The sequence below is a fragment of the Acomys minous genome (assembly GCF_964271855.1).
Source record: "Acomys minous genome assembly, chromosome: 8".
Lineage (NCBI taxonomy): Eukaryota > Metazoa > Chordata > Mammalia > Rodentia > Muridae > Acomys > Acomys minous.
Window position 1 is genome coordinate 32,360,775 of NC_140489.1, and position 17,116 is coordinate 32,377,890.

General features: G+C 52.0%; 1 protein-coding gene and 1 long non-coding RNA gene across 4 annotated transcripts; one reads left to right on the top strand and one right to left on the bottom strand.

The window, feature by feature from the left end:
• The first annotated feature begins 567 nt into the window (after positions 1 to 567).
• RPS6KL1 (ribosomal protein S6 kinase like 1) lies at positions 568 to 16,851 on the top strand. 3 transcript variants are annotated; one of them, XM_084791472.1, is made up of 12 exons: positions 568 to 586; positions 990 to 1,081; positions 2,383 to 2,669; positions 4,185 to 4,309; positions 5,030 to 5,122; positions 11,410 to 11,457; positions 11,803 to 11,935; positions 12,566 to 13,174; positions 13,494 to 13,586; positions 13,733 to 13,815; positions 15,263 to 15,358; positions 15,627 to 16,851. In XM_084791472.1, exons 3-12 carry the CDS (start codon positions 2,405 to 2,407, stop codon positions 15,735 to 15,737), a joined length of 1,656 nt encoding a protein of 551 aa, XP_084647598.1. In that variant the 5' UTR covers positions 568 to 586; positions 990 to 1,081; positions 2,383 to 2,404; the 3' UTR covers positions 15,738 to 16,851. The 3 variants fall into 3 exon arrangements, with proteins under 3 accessions (XP_084647598.1, XP_084647600.1, XP_084647599.1); XM_084791474.1 differs by lacking the exon at positions 568 to 586 and having other exon boundaries at positions 958 to 1,081; positions 15,707 to 16,851; XM_084791473.1 differs by lacking the exon at positions 568 to 586 and having other exon boundaries at positions 962 to 1,081; positions 13,497 to 13,586.
• LOC311602861 lies at positions 5,131 to 12,758 on the bottom strand. The gene is made up of 3 exons (XR_014780882.1): positions 12,670 to 12,758; positions 9,472 to 9,568; positions 5,131 to 7,280 (listed from the first exon to the last, which is right to left on the bottom strand). It is a non-coding gene; the product is annotated as an uncharacterized lncRNA (long non-coding RNA).
• Positions 16,852 to 17,116: the final 265 nt, after the last annotated feature.

Below are 17,116 nucleotides of genomic sequence, written 5' to 3' on the forward strand. Positions count from 1 at the left end.
GGAGTAGTATTAGAGATGTTCTCATCAAAACCCGTTGCAGTGGGTGGGGAAGAAATGTCTAGATGTGGGAGGAAACACCGTCGTGATGTTCAAATAGACTGAAGATGGCACGTGAAAAGGAAACGGAAGCCAGAGTGGCTCCAACAGTGGGGACCTAGTTTGTCCGACTTGAGATGATTTATTATATTAATAAAGAGATAACGCTAGCTGGGCGTGGTGGCGCACGCCTATAATCCCAGCACTCGGGAGGCAGAGGCAGGTGGATCGCTGTGAGTTGGAGGCCTGGTCTACAAAGCGGGTCCAGGACAGCCAAGACTACACAGAGAAACCCTGTCTCAAAAAATGAGAGGAGAGAGAGAGAGAGAGAGAGAGAGAGAGAGAGAGAGAGAGAGAGAGAGAGAGAGAGAGAACGCTGGGACTGATGAGGTGGCTCCGTTCATAAAGGGCTGCCATTTGAGCTTGGTTTTAATCCCCAGAGAAAGCGACAGTTCCGGGTGAGACGGGGTGTAGAGGAAGAAGAGGAGACAGCTGTGAAAATCTGTCAAAGAGACAAGCCCACAGCAAAGTGCGCTGTGGGTTCTGACAGGTACGTGGCTTTCTTGGGAATGGCTTTCTGACTCAAGTAGTGAATGAAGAAAGTCTCAGAAGTGTTGTCGGTTGGCCTAGAGACTTGAGGCATCCACACACACACACACACACACACACACACACACACACACACACACACACACACACACACACACACACACACACGTGGGGACAATAGGCCTCCCCGCTCCACCCTACACTCACTCACCCGCATCCATCCCCACCCACTCCCACTCCCACTCCCACTCCCAGTTCCCGGCCCTGCAAACTCTAGGGCTTTAAGGGCTGTCAGAAGCCGAGGAGGACGATGATTGGAGGTTTATTCTAACGGGTTGAGGATGAGCTCATCCGTAGCCAATGGCTGGCAAGCACCCAGCTAGACGCCCCACCCCCGCCCCCAGGCACCTGCGGAAGGGTGCTAGCCACGGATCCTTGCAGAGGTGAAGGGACAGCAGCGTTGGCGGGAAGGCCCGGAGCTCTGGCACGAAGACAGGTACAGTGTTTGCTCGGCTCTTGAGCCATCCTCCCATTTCCTCTCCCTGCCTCCGCCTGACCACCTTGGACAGTCCCTGGAGTGATGCACCTTGTGTGCCGGGGACGCGCACGCGCTGCTTTCTTGACTTAGGTAGTCTTAGGCGTGTGGCTCCCAGAGCTGGACCTGAAACCCCGCAGCCCTGCGCAGTAGGCGGTGGTGCCCCAGCACAGGCCTCGGAGCTAACTGTCCCACTGGGCCCGGCAGAGCAGGAAGGCCGCCTCTCTCCATCTCCTGGCCTCATCCTGGCCAAGCTTCCTTGCTGCCTGGGGGATGTGCGCTTCCTCCCCACCCCTCTCTTTATCCTGTCCCCTTTGGCCGTTTTCAAGGGTACCTAAAACAGCAAAGGTGGCTGCTGGGCTGCTGTGAGGGACAGAGACCATGCTGCTAGCTGCTTTCTCTGTGTCCCTTTCCCTCTGGCAACTGCTCTTAGCCCTTGGGCCCTTCGTGTCATACATTGCTTCGGGAGGAGTTGCTGTCAGGCCCTTGGGAGGGCGCACTGCCCCCCTGGACTTCTGGGAGTCAGGAGGAAAAGCTGTAGCCTTCACAGGGCTAGGTCACCCTGACACTCGCATTGAACTCCACATGAACTGGCATTTAATCCGACAGTCATCTCCGAAAGAGCTTTGATGAGCTCTGCACTCCCAGCTTGGTGACTTGGGGGGGGGGGGTTAGGGAGGGGCGGTCCTCATTCACTATCTCCTGACCTCAGGACCAAAGGTTGAAAAAAAAAAAACAGCCTAGGCCTGTTTTTTGTCGGGGGTGGGGGGACAGCGTGGGGGTGGGGCGGGTACAGCTGAGCTGAATGAAGCCCAAGGCTGACTGAAATTTCACAAGGGAAGCAGTGCAGGGGGGAGGGGGAGGGGAGACATGAGGAGGGTGACCAGTGGGAGCTGAAGATCTGAGCCAGTGTGTGACTTTAGTATGGTTTACGATGTGCTTGACACCGGGTTTGCAGCTGTGGGTTACAGGTATCCCCAGCTCTCAGAGCTCCATATACACACATGCTGGGGACATAACTCATGGAATGGAATATGAATGGAAAACAAAGGATAAGGCTCCAGCTGTGTTATCCCATTATTGGCACCATTGAGGTAGAGCTCAGCTCAAGGAAGGGACCTTAGCATCGCCAGCTCGCATCCCTTCTGCCTTTGGCTGTGGGTATCAGTGTCTCCAATATTTAGTGGAGGAAGCTGTCGTACAGGTAGGGGTGTGGCTTCCCCCGGTAAGCGTCTCCCCCAATGCGCACGTGCTTTTTGCAGGTCTCACAGCTGCAGGGCCGCTATGAGCCTGGTAGCCTGTGAATGTCCACCCGGCCCAGGTGTGGAGCCAGAGCCCTGTTCGCGAGCACGGTCCCAGGCCTGCGTGTACCTGGAACAGATTCGTAACCGGGTAGCTACAGGGACACCTGACATGACCAAGCGTGACTACCTGGTAGATGCAGCTTCACAGATTCACCTGGCCCTCGAGCGAGATGTTAGCGAAGACTACGAGGCGGCCTTCAACCACTATCAGAATGGTGTGGACGTGCTGCTCCGTGGTGTGCATGGTGAGGGCGGGGACAGAAGGTGGGCGGGAAAGGACTGGCAAGGGATCCTTTGTCTGTCCCTATTAGGGATGGTGTAGGGCACTGTACTGACCCTACCAGGCCTCCATGAAGGACCATATTGAGGGCTTGACTTTATTAAGGCATTTCAACATGATAGACTCCATTAGGCTTTAACTATATTGACTCATTGGAGTCTCACATTAATAGACTTGTTATTGCATGCAGTTACAAGCATATAGGAATTATGTTATTATTATTATTATTATTATTTATTATTATTATTATTATTATTATTATTATTATTATTATTATTATTATTATTTTGAGACAAGGTTTCTCTGTATAGCCCTGGCTGTCCTGGAACTTGCTCTGTAGATCAGGCTGGCCTCGAACTCTCAGAGATCTGCCTGCCTCTGACTCCCAAGTGCTGGGATTACAGGTGTGTGCCACCACACCCGGCCTAGGAATTATGATTATTAGCATCACTATTTGAGATAGGGCTTCACTGTTGCCTGGGCTAATCTTCCTATCTCGGCCTCCTGACTACTCAGACTACAAGTGCATGTGGCTCTGAGCAAGGACTAATTTCCCGGATGAAGAAATGGAGGCACGGAGCAGTTAAAGAGCTTGCTCAGGGCTCCACAGCTACCAAGGGGGTACATCAGTGATTGGAACTGTTTCAGCTCTTGTGGCTGTGTACTTGGCCCACTACACTTGACTGGCCATGGCGCTGGGCTGGGCAGTGGCCCTTTGGAAGTTTGCACTCCAGATTGGGGGGTGAGGGGGGTGCTGACTGACAAGTGGATATGTAATTATAGTCCTGGGGGAGGGGAAGAGCAAGGAAGGGAAGGGAAGCGGAGGAAGAGGGGAACTGAGTCAGATGGGGTACCTTCTACAAGTGAAAACTAATGTGAATGCTGAAGGGCAGCATGTGTGTTGTCCAGGGGGGAGGGGCCTGGCAGTGTTCCGCAGAGAGGGAGGAAAGGGCTGCTCAGCGCAGAATGAGGCATTTCCATGCTGAGGCCAGTTTGAGACTCAAGGGCCTTGTGGCAGGCTGTAGTGACTAGAGTCACCATTGTCACTGTTGAAGAGACCCTCCCATGCCTAGGTGGCAGGAGTGCCAGATGCATTTCGGAGGCAGAGCTGGTGGAGTCATTGCACCCTGGAAGCTTCTCTCTCCTTTTCTAAAGGAAAGGGATATGCAAATCTCTACCCTGTAATCTCTGCCCTGTTCCCTCCCAGGGTTCGAGACCGACCAGGGAGGTGGTGGGTACCAGCTGTAAAGAGTAGTTGGCATGTGGCCACTATGGTTCCAAATGTCTTTCTTCTCAACCCTACCTCTCAAACACAGAGCCGGGGGACAAACTAGCTAAACATCCTCTGGGAAATAGGGGCCACTGGCTGTGACAGGAATAAGTAGTTAATAGGAGCTTGCATCTCAGCCACCATTAAGCCCAGGACAGAGGGTAGGGTGCAATCCTGGTGACCACAGAATGCGACCCCGGCCCTCCACAGTTGACCCCAACAAGGAGAGACGTGAAGCTGTAAAGTTGAAAATTGCCAAGTACCTACGGAGGGCAGAGGAGATCTTCAACTGCCACCTGCAGCGGACACTAGGCAGTGGATCTTGCCCCAACACGGTGAGGAGACCCTCCCTGGATCCCCTAGGAAGAGAAAGAGGACACTGGGAAGAGACACTGTGCCACCCCTGCCCCCCCCCCATAAAACCCAGTCCCTTCCTGCTTCAGGGAAGAGTGGGTAGTGGAGGGTGTGAGTCCGGGTGTGAGTTAGGGATGCCCTCCCATCCTTACACACTCTCTCACTCACCTTAAGCCTCCCAGAGCACTTGGCATGTGTGATTTAACCACCTACCCCAGTTTGCATGTGACTCCATGCCATTCTTACACACACACACACACACACACACACACACACACACACACACACACACGCACACACGCATGCATCCAATGGTTTTCTAACCCAGTGGCCAACTGCACCCTTCACACCACAGGCCTGCACAGTACCCTCCTAGGCCCACTGTGTCTGGTAGCTTGCCTTTCACAAAGGTAGGTTGTTTACATTTTGAGGCTGAGACCCACATGTGCCCACTCCAAACCCTGAGAGCATGTGTCTCTCATAGACAAGACTTTTGAAAAGCAGCCTCTAAAGCAGCCCCTGTACAGCTGGGTAGGGGCTGAGCAAAAAGCCAGCATGGGGCCCCCAAACTCGGAATGAAGGTCACAGTCTGACCCTGTGAGTCCTAGGCAAGTCCTAGCCACTGCGGTCCCCTGTGCTCTCTTGCCTCTGGAAGCCCCTGCCGGCAGCCACAGCTGAGGGCTTGTCTCCTTCTCAAGCAGGGCTTCAGCAGCTTGAGGCTCCGGCCCATCCGAACGCTGAGCTCTGCTCTGGAGCAGCTGAGGGGATGCAGGGTCGTCGGGATCATCAAGAAGGTGAGCAGGCACTGGGGTGTGGAGGGTAAGCAGGTGTGTACAGGCAGGGGTGGCGGATGAGGGAGAGGTGGGGTAGGGTGGAAGCCCCCTGTGGTAGCTGCCTGCATCCAGCGGGCGGTGTACGGGCTCAGAGTGGCTATCGACTGAGTCCAGTGGCTCCTCTTCTCTCCCCCAATACACCAGGCAGGTTCTAGAGAGGGAAAGGAGAAGAAGCAAGCAGTCTGTTTTCCTTTTACCCTCCAGCTCAGAAATAGAAAACCATGCGAGACTATGCGGAAGGAGCTGTGCCCAGGGAATGGGCCAGCGCTCACTGCCCCGCCCACTCTGTGGGTCTCTTTGAGATGGCTTGTGTTGTCCAAGGCCTTCCCTCATCTGGTACTCCTGCCCTCGTTCTGACCCCAACTTGCACCTTTTCCCTTTCCCTTAACTCAGGGTGGACAAAAGACAGGAGATGACATCCCAACCCTTGTTAAAGTGGAGGGCCGGGCGTGGTGTCACACGCCTTTAATCCCAGCACTCAGGAGGCAGAGGCAGGTGGATCTCTGTGAGTTTGAGGCCAGCCTCGTCTACAAGGCAAGTCCAGGACAGGCAAGGCTACACAGAGAAACCCTGTCTCAAAATAAGTAAATAAAAAAAATAATAAATAATATAAATATAAATAAATAAATAAAGTGGAGGAATCCGAGGGACAAAGAGGTCACGTAAGTGTTGAGCCTGTATCAGATTGCCCTCAGCCTCCAACCCAGGGAGTTATCTGGATCAAGGACCCCATGCCAAACCTATGGAGTCAGAATTTCTAGGGTGGAACCCAAGAATGTGTAGGTTAAAGCCCTGGGCAATTTTCGTGTGTCTGAGAGCCCATAGAGAAAAAACAGTGGTGTGTGCGCCTCTGTCATACCCAAGGGCAGCGTGCCACCTGGGAGGCAGGCCCTGCGTTTGGCCAATGGACCATGGACAAATCCCCTCACGGCTCTGAGGACTGGTTTCCTCATTAGTGAAGTAGAGAATCCTCCCCGCGCCCCCCCCCCCAGGGGTGATCTGGAAAGGAAATGAAACAATTTTTGGGAAAGGCCTGGCATATACTAAGACACTTAGTGCATGGTTGATGGCTCTGAGTGCATGTGACAAGAGTGGGGAGGTACAAGCTCCAGTCGCTAGGCCTGGCTCCAGCTGCTTCTCCAGGTCCCTGGAGCAGGCCCCAGGCTCCATGAAGGTCCAGCCAGCGTCCCATCTGCTGCAGTCACTCCTCCCACTAAACTGCCCAGTGGCCACAGGCTGACCTTGGCTAAGCCCAGCTGCTCTCACAGACAGACTGACTGACAAATTTCTCTGAGTGAGATGCCAGTTACGGAGACAGGGGTCCAAACTAAATACGTCTGGGAAGCGGTGAATGGAAGTTATGCCACTTGTACTTTAATTTTAGACACTGGAGCTTTTGGGACACGCATCTAGAGGAGGAGTCCCCAAGAGGGAATCGGTGACAGAACGTGCTGATTTGTTCAACCATGGGGCATGCGCATGTGCGAAGCATTAAAACATCAGTACCCTGATGCTGGTGCAGGGGGAAGTTCACTTTAAGATCCTTAGGTTGCCTCTTTCCTTTTTCACCCTCTCTAAGATACTCAAGTGGTGAATGCTACTTCCTTCCTGGGGTCTTTTTTCGTCCTCTGGGTCATGCCCAAGCCAGGGCCAGAAATGTCCCCAAATTAGGAAAAGTGTTAGGTCATCCGCCTCATTCTGCAGCTCTGCCCGGGCAGATCCAGGCAGCAGAGCTGGGCTTGTGCTTGCTAGTGGCAACCCTCAGTCCCGGGAAGGGAGCCAAGGGGCTTGCTCAGGACAATCCAGTGTCCCCTGAAGGTACTGGCTGTGGGGCTGGCAGGGATAGAGGTGGCAGGGAGCAGTGAGGTGAGCACATTAGGGACTGGGTAGGCAGCCAGGACCCTGGGGAGGTGCAGGGGGGGGGAGGGTTGTCAGTGATTGACTCCGCCCTCCTCTGAGAGCCATGCTCTGAGCTGAGTGAGCATTGGGAAGAAAGGTCTTCTGAGTTGCTTCTTGTTTTATTTGGCGTAAATACTGGTGGTTTTTTTTTTTTTTTAATTGTTGCCAACATTTTCAAACACGTAGATTTTCATATAAAAGTCCTTATTTCACATTTCTCCTGGAAAAAAAAAACCAATCAGACCTGGAAATGTGGTGCTCACACTTCCTTGTGGCCCTAGGGAGCTACGGAGGAGCTGCCCCATTCAGATGGGCACTGGCCTTGTCCACTCTCTGTTCCAACTCTGTCTACACAAGTATCTCTTGCCCTCTAAGCATTTGAGTTTAAGAACCTGTTTTGAGCTAGACATGGTAGGTACCTTTAATCCCTGCAACTCCAGAGACAGAAGCAGGTGTATCTCTGCGAGTTCGAGGCCAAGCTGTTCTACATAACAAGTTCTAGGTCAGTCAGGGATTATAATAGAGAGACCCTATCTTAAAAAAAAAATTTTTTTTAAAGAATGCATTTAAAGCTTTGGGGTTTGCTTCCACCTAAATTCCACCTAGGGTTTAGATTCCCTGTGTGTCTTTACAGGCCTTATCATACGGTTCACCAAAGGTGCTGCCCAGTGCCCTAACTACTCCCCACTTGCCTGCCTGCCTTTCTTCCTTCATGTAGTTTCCATGCTGTGTACCTATGCATGTGCCCATGAGCACACGCAAGGTGCCAGGTGTCCTGCTCTATTACTCTCTATTGTACTGCTTTAGGCTCCCACACTGAACTGGCTGGTGGCCACCAAGCCCCCTGTAAACTTCCTGTCTCTGCTCAGCTCTGCTAATTTTTTTCATGGATGCTGGAGATCTGAACCCATACTTTCACAGCAAGCACTCTTACCCACTTAGCCATTTTCCTAAGCCCCTGGCAAGTGCTCACAGTTGCCTTCCATTTTTCCAATTATAAGGCTAACATTCCCATTTGTGGATTAGTTAAAATCCAGTGTCCTGTGTCTCAGTAGTGTGGGCTACACCGCCCCTTGAGGTTGATGGCTCCCCATTGTACAGTGTAGAAAGACATCTTCAAAGCACAGAAAGCTGTGTTTGGCAGTGCTGTATTTTAGTTATTGCCCCCTCTTTTTAGGGCAGGATCTCATGTAGCCCAGGATGGCCCCAAACTTGAATTGTAGCCAAGGATGACCTTGAACTCCTGATTTTCCTGCCTCTGTATCCTGAGTACTGGGATGGCAGGTATGTACCACTATTCTCAGTTTATATGAAGCTGAGGAGCAAATCCAGGGTTTCATGTGTGCTGGGCAAGTTCTTTACGAACTAAGTGACGTCTTCAGCTCCTTAGTAATTATCTCAAAGGGATGAAACTAAGGCCCAAGGTCATCCCTCAACACACTTAGCAGAGCAAGATTTTGGTTGGTTGGTTGACTGGCTGGTTGGTCAATGGGAAAATGCCCACTTGGGTAGAAATACACTGAGAAGAAGTAAGTTTTTTTTAAAAAAATGGAAGGAGAAGAAGTCAATTCACCACCCTACCTAACTTCAAAGTAGTTATTGTTAATTTATAGGTCTAATTCCTTCTTTTTTTTTAAAAAAAATAGGTTTTAGTGTATTTTGAAGACACAGGCTTTGACACTGGGTCCTCTTGAATTTCTGGCTCCCATCCTTGGCGGGGCTTCAGACTGGAAGTCAGAGGAGGTGGTGGGGAATCCCACTTGGGGAAGGATGGTGGGGAATTATGTGGGGTGTAAATACTTGTGGGAAACTTTTCTTAAATGACCCCAACGTTTTCTGCCTCTGTCTTCAAATATTGCACAAGCTTGGTCTGGGAGCCAAGGCCAGCCTGAGTTAGGTCTCTAGCCATTAAAGGGAGCCCTCTAGTGGTCAGAAGAGACCCCGCTGCCCCGGTGTAGGAAGGAGGTGGTGGGGCTTTCCCGTTACTGATTAGAAGATTGGGGCCAGCCTGGCAGGAACTTACTCACCCCACCTAGGATTTGCCTGTCTGAATTCAAATTCTGACGCTACCACTTCTTAGCAGTAGGGTTGAAAATGAGTAATTTCACTTCTCAGAACCTCAATTTCTCCAGTAAAGTGGATCACTAATAACTCGCCTGGTGGGGCTTAGGCCAGAGTAAGCACTTTACAGTCAGTGTTGTTTCTTCTACAATGACATGGATGATTACCAGGGATTAGGAAGATTATACTTGGATTCTCTGCTTTTATTAACAATGATGTTATAAAGTATGAGCTGCTGTGATCCTCACTTTTAGGGGCCTCAGTTGGTAATGTACTTCCCACGCAAGCAGGAGGACCTGAGTCTGATTTCCAGCAACTACATAAAAAGCAGCACATAGTAGGGTACATACCTGTAACCCCAATACTGAGGAGGCAATCATTCAGATTTCTGGAGCTGACTGGTCAGCCAATCTATCTGAATAAGTGAGCTCCAGGCTCAGGGAGAGACTTTGCCTCAAAATATAAGATGGAAGACAATTAAGAAAGATATCCAGCATCGTAAGCTCTGGCCTACACGCCTACACACACACACACACACACACACACACACACACACACACACAAAACAAGACAAGGTTCAGAGAAGCTGTGTGACTTGGCAAGTGTGTGATATTCTCACAACTTTCATTAAGGGCTTTCCTATATATGGCCTAACAAACCAGTGATATAGCAAAGATGGACATTTAAAATTCGTCTTTGGTAGTTAAGAAAGTCAGTTTAGCCAAGTGGTGGTGGCTGTGGCAGCAGCTGTGGCGCACACCTTTAATCCCAGCACTCAAGAGGCAGAGACAGGAGGATCTCTGTGAGTTCGAGGCCAGCCTGGTCTACAGAGTGAGTTCCAGGACAGCCAGGGCTAAAACAGAGAAACCCTGTCTTGAAAACACAAAAGGAGAGAGAGAGAGAGAGAGAGAGAGAGAGAGAGAGAGAGAGAGAGAGAAAGAGAGAAAGAAAGAAAGAAAGAAAGAAAGAAAGAAAGAAAGAAAGCCAGTTTATTTGTCCAAGCTCTAAAACCAGGGTACTGAGCTAAGGCATAAAATCAGTAATATCTGTTATCTAGTATGTATGAGGCCCTCAGTTCAATCCTCAGCACCATAAAACATTTGCAGGAGGCTGGGTGTGTTGGCACATGCCTGTAACCCCAGCACTCAGGGAGGTAGAGGCAGGCAGATCTTTGTGAGTTTGAGGCCAGCCTGGTCTACAAAGCAAGTCCAGAACAGCCAAGGCTACACAGAGAAACCCTGTCTCAAAAAAACAAACAAACAAAAATCAAAAAGCAATTGCAGGGCTCTTTTCCTTATTTCTACCACTGTCTAGTATTGTGGGCCCAGCTCCCAACTCTAGCTAGCTAGCCTGTCTGGTCAAGCAGTCACACCAGAGGGCGGAAAGCCCCTCCTTCCCTCTCCTACAGCTGCATCCACCCTTGCCTGCCCAGGGGATGATTCAAGGGCCAAACTCCAAACTAGGCCCAGTGGTGGCTAGACCTCTTACCAAAGCCACCCTGAGGAGAGGGCCTACTACCAAAGGGCAGCCTCCCAGGTGGCTAGTGTGCACCGTCACACTCGCTTCATTTAAAAGGAAGTGTAACAAAACAGAAATCCCTGTAGCGTGAAAGCCTGCTGCAGTCAAGCCTACCTGATCTGGAACCATGTTCTCAAAAACCTCAGATTCTTCACTTGTTTTGGTAGGTTTTTTTTGAGATGAGGACTCACCAGGTAGCCTTAGTTGGCCTTGAACTCACAGAGATCTGCCTGCCTCTGCCTCTGTTAATCACAGATGGAATTAAAGGCGTGTTGCCTCCATGCCTAGCCTAGCTTCACTTGTAAGTAAAGCTCAGAAGAACTGGCTGGCTCTGAGCTGCTTCAGCGATGCCACCTTCAATCCCTGTCAGGTCAGGATGATGAGCTCTGGCCAAAGCCTGCAGCTGAAGAGTGGTTCCGGCAAACACAACAGAGGGCCCTTAGACCACTCGCCAACATATGTGAAGTACTTACACTTGCACTTTGCAGGACTGTGGGGATTCCAAGCCGGACAGGATAGCTTCTGCCCTTGTGGGGCTCACAACCAGGGGAGACAAGAGACTAGATGGTGTGAGAAAGCTCCCCTGAGGGTGAGCCCAGAGAGCGCTGGAGGTAGAGTAGGAGTCCCAGATGCAGGAGGAAAAGGCAGCAGAGCTGAGGTCTTTGGGTATAGGAAGGAGAGATAACTAAGACAGGACGGCATCAGCCTCGGGGCATGGACCACCTAAGAACTAGCATATACCTTAACCGGTGCCTCCTGGACTTTGGCAGGTGCAGTTGGTCCAGGACCCAGCAACGGGAGGAACCTTCGTTGTGAAGGCAGGTGCTGCCCAGCTGTTGCCATGCTGCGCTCCTCCTGGAACTTTCTCAGAGCTCTCAAGACCCCTGCCTACCCTCTCCCTAGAATGCACACATGAGGCCCATGTTCCCTCCAATGCCAAAATCTGCCTGTTCTTTTGAGCATTGCCCAAGGCCCAAGACTGACACACATGCGCACTGTCTCATCCTTGGACACAGATTCCATGGGGTTGTAGGGGTGAGGGCTGGGCCAGGAACTGGGGTAAGCGGTCACTACTCAGTCTGGCTCCCAATTCATGTCCTAGTGTCCCGATGGCAGAGCATGGGCAATGTCAGCTCATTTATATACCCTGTCCCCTCCCCCAGAGCCTTCCCAGGTGCCACATGGTAAGCCGGGAGCGGCTGACAATCATTCCACATGGAGTCCCCCACATGACAAAGCTGTTGCGGTACTTCGTGAGTGAGGACTCCATCTTCTTGCACCTGGAGCATGTGCAAGGTGAGGGGACCTGTGGGGGGGCCCATCAGTTCCTCTAAGCGTTGGAGTATTAACTGTTCTTCTCCAACCCAGAAAAAACAAAATTGCTGAGCCCTGAGGAGGAATGTGGCTTGCTCCAGATGTGTGGCACAGATAAGGGGGCCCAGGGTTTCTGAAGGTGGAGGGCAGGACCAGGCTACAGTGGACCTCTGTGGTGCTGAGGGAGCAGGGTGAAGGGGCCATTTATTCGGCTTCCTTCTTTGTTACCATTTCCTCCTGCTCAGAGCCCATCGCTGAGTGGCCACATAGAGAGCCATGTAGCAGGTATTTAGTGATCTTAGAATGTGAGGCACATCCCTGGGTCAGGGCATAGTCACTGGAAATCCATGCTTAGACTTTTTGCCTTCTGCAATAGCCACTCTTCCTAAAGCAAAAGAGGAAGTCAGTGTGTTGAACACTGGTGTTCAAACAAACTGGTGCTCCACTCAAAACAAGTCCACCAAGAATTGGGTGTGTGGGCTGGAAGTGGGTCAGCCTAGACTGCCGAGGAAGTGGAGCGGGCACACTAAAATGAGGGAAAGCAGGCTTGGGCCCGGACCTAGCGTCCACACTCTTCTCCCTTCCTGCACTCTCGCTCCCTCTTTGGCCCAGGAGGCACTCTTTGGTCACATCTACTCTCCCAGGCCCACTGTCAGTCTTCTGGGCTCAAGTCAGCCACTGCCCAGGAGAAGTCAAAGGCCCAGCTCAACCCCCACCTCAGCCTCATGACGTCAGCGAAGCTCCCAGCAGGCCACACCTTGGGGCAGGACAGAATCCCAACGGAGCCTCCGTGGACTTCTCAAAGCCTTCCTCCGGCCAAGGAGATCCCATCCCTCCAGCGTCAGAGAGAGGCTGACGGTGAACCTTCAGCCAGGCCCAGTGCTTTCTACGCCTCAGGCCTCACCACAGAGACCCCATGTAGCCACTTGCGCAGCCAAGTCAGGCGAGCAGGCCAGAGTTGGAACCCTGCACCCACTCGGAGGCTCCACTGGGTCCGGGAAGGGGCTGACCGGGTGCTAGGGGCCTGTGGCCGAGGCAGAGGTCAGAACCCCACATCAGTGAACAGGGCCAGCCTGGGGAGTGGACGAGCTGCCTGGAGCCTGAGGGAGGATCAGGTGATGCTGTGGGCGGCTGAGATTCTGCTGGCCCTGGAGGCACTGCATGAGCAGGGGGTGCTGTGCCGGGACCTCAACCCACAGAACCTACTTCTGGACCAGGCAGGTAGGAGCCCCAGCCTCTCTGTTCCAACCCCACTTCTCAGATGGGAGCCCAGAATCAACAGCCCCCCCCCTTCCTTCATCTGTCCTTCTACATGAACCAGGACATGTCCCTGGGGCTGCAGCTTCAGGAACACCCCTGGACCCTGAGCAACCAGGGACTATGTCCTTAGGGAGACTCCACCTGGGATGACCTTTAGCCCCTGACATGGTTATGCTGGCCAGGGGAGGGGTGTGTCTTGGGAATGCTTCAAAATTCCAGCTGCTCAGTGGTGCTTCTTTCAACCTTTGTCCCGTCATGCCTCCCTCACACACTGGACAAGAAGGTCACATCCAGCTTACATATTTTGGCCAGTGGTCAGAAGTGGAACCTCAGTGCAGCCAGGAGGCTGTGGACTGCCTGTACAGTGCTCCAGGCAAGAAGGGAGTCGGGGGAAGGCTCCTAGATCTTGGGTGCCTTTGTATGGGTTAAAGGTGGGGGATGGGCAGCGGTTGCTAGGATGAGAATGGAAAAGGGCCCTTTGTTTGTGAGATGGGGGGTGATGTGTTCTTGTTCTCACAGAGGTTGGGGGCATTTCTGAGCTGACCGAAGCCTGTGACTGGTGGAGCTATGGCTCACTTCTATATGAACTGCTCACAGGAACGGTGAGTAGCTGGGTAGGGTGCAGAGGCGGGTGGGGACCACTGGGTGTAATGAAGCAGAGCTTAGCCAGCCAGGGTCAGAACAGAACAGAGGCTGCCTGGTTCTCCATGCCTGACCTTAGGGCTGGATGCCTTCCGCCCATCAGACCAGGAGAATAGAGGAAGTCACCTCTACCTCACGAAGGGCTGTGGCGCCTATGAATTGTGTTAGTTGGGATAACAATAGGTTTATGGAAGAGCATGCCTGGCCTGAAGTCTGGAGAAGCCAGCAACCCTTCCCTGGAAGGCCTCTGGATTATATCCCAAATCTCCTTTTCCTACTCCTCAATTGGAGACGATGGGACAAGGCTCTTCCACCCAGCCCAGCAGCTGCCTTCCCAGCTGGCTCAGCCAAGCCCACCTGCAGGCTGGGGAGGTGGCTCAGCTGGTGAAGTGCCTGCTGCTCAGCTGCTCAAGCATGAAGACTAGAGTTTGATCCGCAGAAACCATGTAAAAGTCAAGGGCGATGACGCACATCTGTAACCCTAGTTACAGCACATTCCCGAAGCTTTCTGGTCAGCCAGCGAGATCCTGTCTCAGAAAAATAAGATGGAGAGCAATAGAGGAAAAATATCCACCTTCAACCTCTGACCTCCACATGTGTATACACACACACACACACACACACACACACACACACACACACACACACATTTGCCTTCCATGTGTGTATGCACACATGTATGTACATACACACACATAAAAGCCCATTTGACAAGGCTTTGCCCTCATGTGTACACACACACACACACACACACACACACACACACACACGAAAACCCATTGACAAGGCTTTGCTCTCTGCATTCCAAGACTCAGATCTACATGTGGGGCCAATCTGGTTGGGAAGCAAGGGAGAGGACAAAGTTGAGCAGGGAAGTTTTGAGTGGCACCAGCAAACCACAGTGTGACCTAAAGGTCAGTTTTTGTTTACCACAGCCCAGGGCCTCTGAGAACCCCTTATACAAACACCCCTCAGCCCCACATGGCTCTCCTGCCTTTCCTCTTCGAGCTCATCCTTACCTCAATATGTTTCTTGTGTGCTTGTCACCACATTCCTGCCCTGGCCTCAATGGCTGCATGCCAGGCCTGCCATCACATGTGCAGCTTGTGAATGCCTTTTTCTTTAAGGAGAGAATGTTCTAGTGCTGTTCCCAGTAGCATCCACGCCAAAGACGATGGAGACAATGGTCCTAAGAAACGGTGCAAACCCTGATGCTAAGCCAAGTGCCCTGTCCTCTGAGCCGGCTTCTTGTCTTTAACGTGTCTGGGTCACTAGTAGCTCCTAGCAAAAGGCTACTGCCAATGTCATCTTCCTCCTGGACTGTGTCATGGGGGTGGGGCAAGTCTTGGCCACCACTAGGGTATAAGCTTCTCTAAAATGGCCTCTCGGGTCCCCCCACTTCTCCAGGCACTGTCCCAGACCCACCCCTCAGGATTCCAGGCCCACACCCAACTCCAGCTGCCTGAGTGGCTCAGCCGCCCAGCATCCTCTCTGCTGACTGAGGTGAGGTGCTGCTTGCTGCCTGGCCTAGAGACTGCTGGTCTATGGGTGGATGAGAAGAGCCACCTGTCCATGGAAAGCACTAGGGCTGCTGGACAACAGATGCCTGCGAATGCCTGTGCTGTCACCGCTGTCAGGGGGAGGGGCTTACTGACTGGGTTAGCAGGGAATGAGCACCCTAGGGATTTTGGTGATGGGAGGCCCAAGAGGTGGGTGCCCCCCTCCACAATAGGGAAGGGCTGCAGAGTCCTGTTTAAATCCCTCCCCACAGCTGTTGCAGTTTGATCCCCAGCGGCGCCTAGGTGCTGGAAGTGGTGGCACCAGCAAACTCAAGTCCCACCCCTTTTTCAGTACTATCCAATGGAGCCGACTCATGGGGTAAGAGGTGGGTAAGTGGACACAAAAGATGGCCTGCTTCTCATGACTGCCCGCCACCTGGGCTGGCCCCTCTCATCAGTGAACTTCAGGGAAAGAAGGCGGGGCAGTAGCCGCTTTTCGCTTTTCCTGCTCAGAACCTGCTTGGGCCTCAGATTGATGACTGATACCGTCCTAAAAAAAAAAAAAAACAAAACAAAACCTCAGCCCCAGGAGAAGCTGCAGGGTGGGCAGAGGTGCGTGTATCCTGTGAGCAACCTACACTCACCAGTCCACAGATGCCTGTTGAACACATACATGCCTTGTACCTTTAGCTGGGATCTGTCATGCTAAAGGGTGCTTCTGTCAGCTGAACAGCTGCTGAGCCAACTGACAAATCTGGGGACACTGCCATGTTGTACACCACTTAAGACATCTCTGGACACTGAACCTCTGGCTCAGTGGGTCCAAACCAAGACTGTTCTGGATCCACTTTAGCCTGTAGGGTGGAGGGGGGGTAGTATGATCTACTCCCCACTGCTCATCTCTACTTTTGGTTTCTGACTTTGGAGAATAAAATCAAGGGGAGGAGAAACCAGTAGGGCCAAGAATGGGTAAGAGCACAGTTTTAACCACTTAGACTGAGTTTGAAAACAGAACATACAGCTTTATTCTCCACTGGCTCTCCTGTGTCACAAGAGCCTGCTCCACACAACCAACAGCAGATTCTTTCCCAGATATTGGTTGTTTTCCACTCTGCTTTCTGGTATGAGCTTCTAGTCAATTCGCTGCCCATCTGATTTTTAGAATTGAGATACCACAGAATGTATGGACTAATTTTACCCAGTCCTGCCTTCAGCCAGGTATCTCTGGTCTCTGAAGAGCTGGGTAAGCCTTATCTTCAGAGACACTGAGATCCCCTCCCCAGGTTTGAGTGTTTGCCTCAGGACAACACAGTCGCTGGGGTGGGGCATATACATTTCATTTGACTAGTCTCCAGATTCTTCCAGTGTGTCTACACCACAGGCGGCATCTGGCACAATTCACCAACTGGGCAACTCACCAAAAGTGTGCGCATGTGTGCTCATCCTGGCAGGGCCTGGGGTTTGTCAACCCTCTAATAAAGCCTATTCTTTCTGTGGCATCTTTGTATCATTAATAGTCAAAGTGACCTGCAGGGAAGCAGCCAAAAGAATAGCCCCAGGAAAAGGGAGGAAGGGGAGGAGACGTCTGAGGTTGTCATGGTGCCTGAGGAACACAATTCCTTAATCCTCACAGTGTAGAAGAGTCTCCTGAGAAAACAGGCTCTCCACTTAAAGCTGAGTGAGGTAACCTCTGTGGTAGCCCATACTGACAGACAACTCCAGCTACTGCTTTATGGAGTACAGGTCACTTGTGGGCTCACCC

What these genes read in the sequence shown, in the direction of transcription:
- RPS6KL1 (XM_084791472.1), top strand. Translation starts at nt 2,405, where the DNA reads ATGAGCCTGGTAGCCTGTGAATGTCCACCCGGCCCAGGTGTGGAGCCA. An exon ending in GCTGCTCCGTGGTGTGCATG is followed by an intron (nt 2,670 to 4,184) that starts GTGAGGGCGGGG and finishes GGCCCTCCACAG; the next exon opens with TTGACCCCAACAAGGAGAGA. An exon ending in CTGCCTGTACAGTGCTCCAG is followed by an intron (nt 13,587 to 13,732) that starts GCAAGAAGGGAG and finishes TTGTTCTCACAG; the next exon opens with AGGTTGGGGGCATTTCTGAG.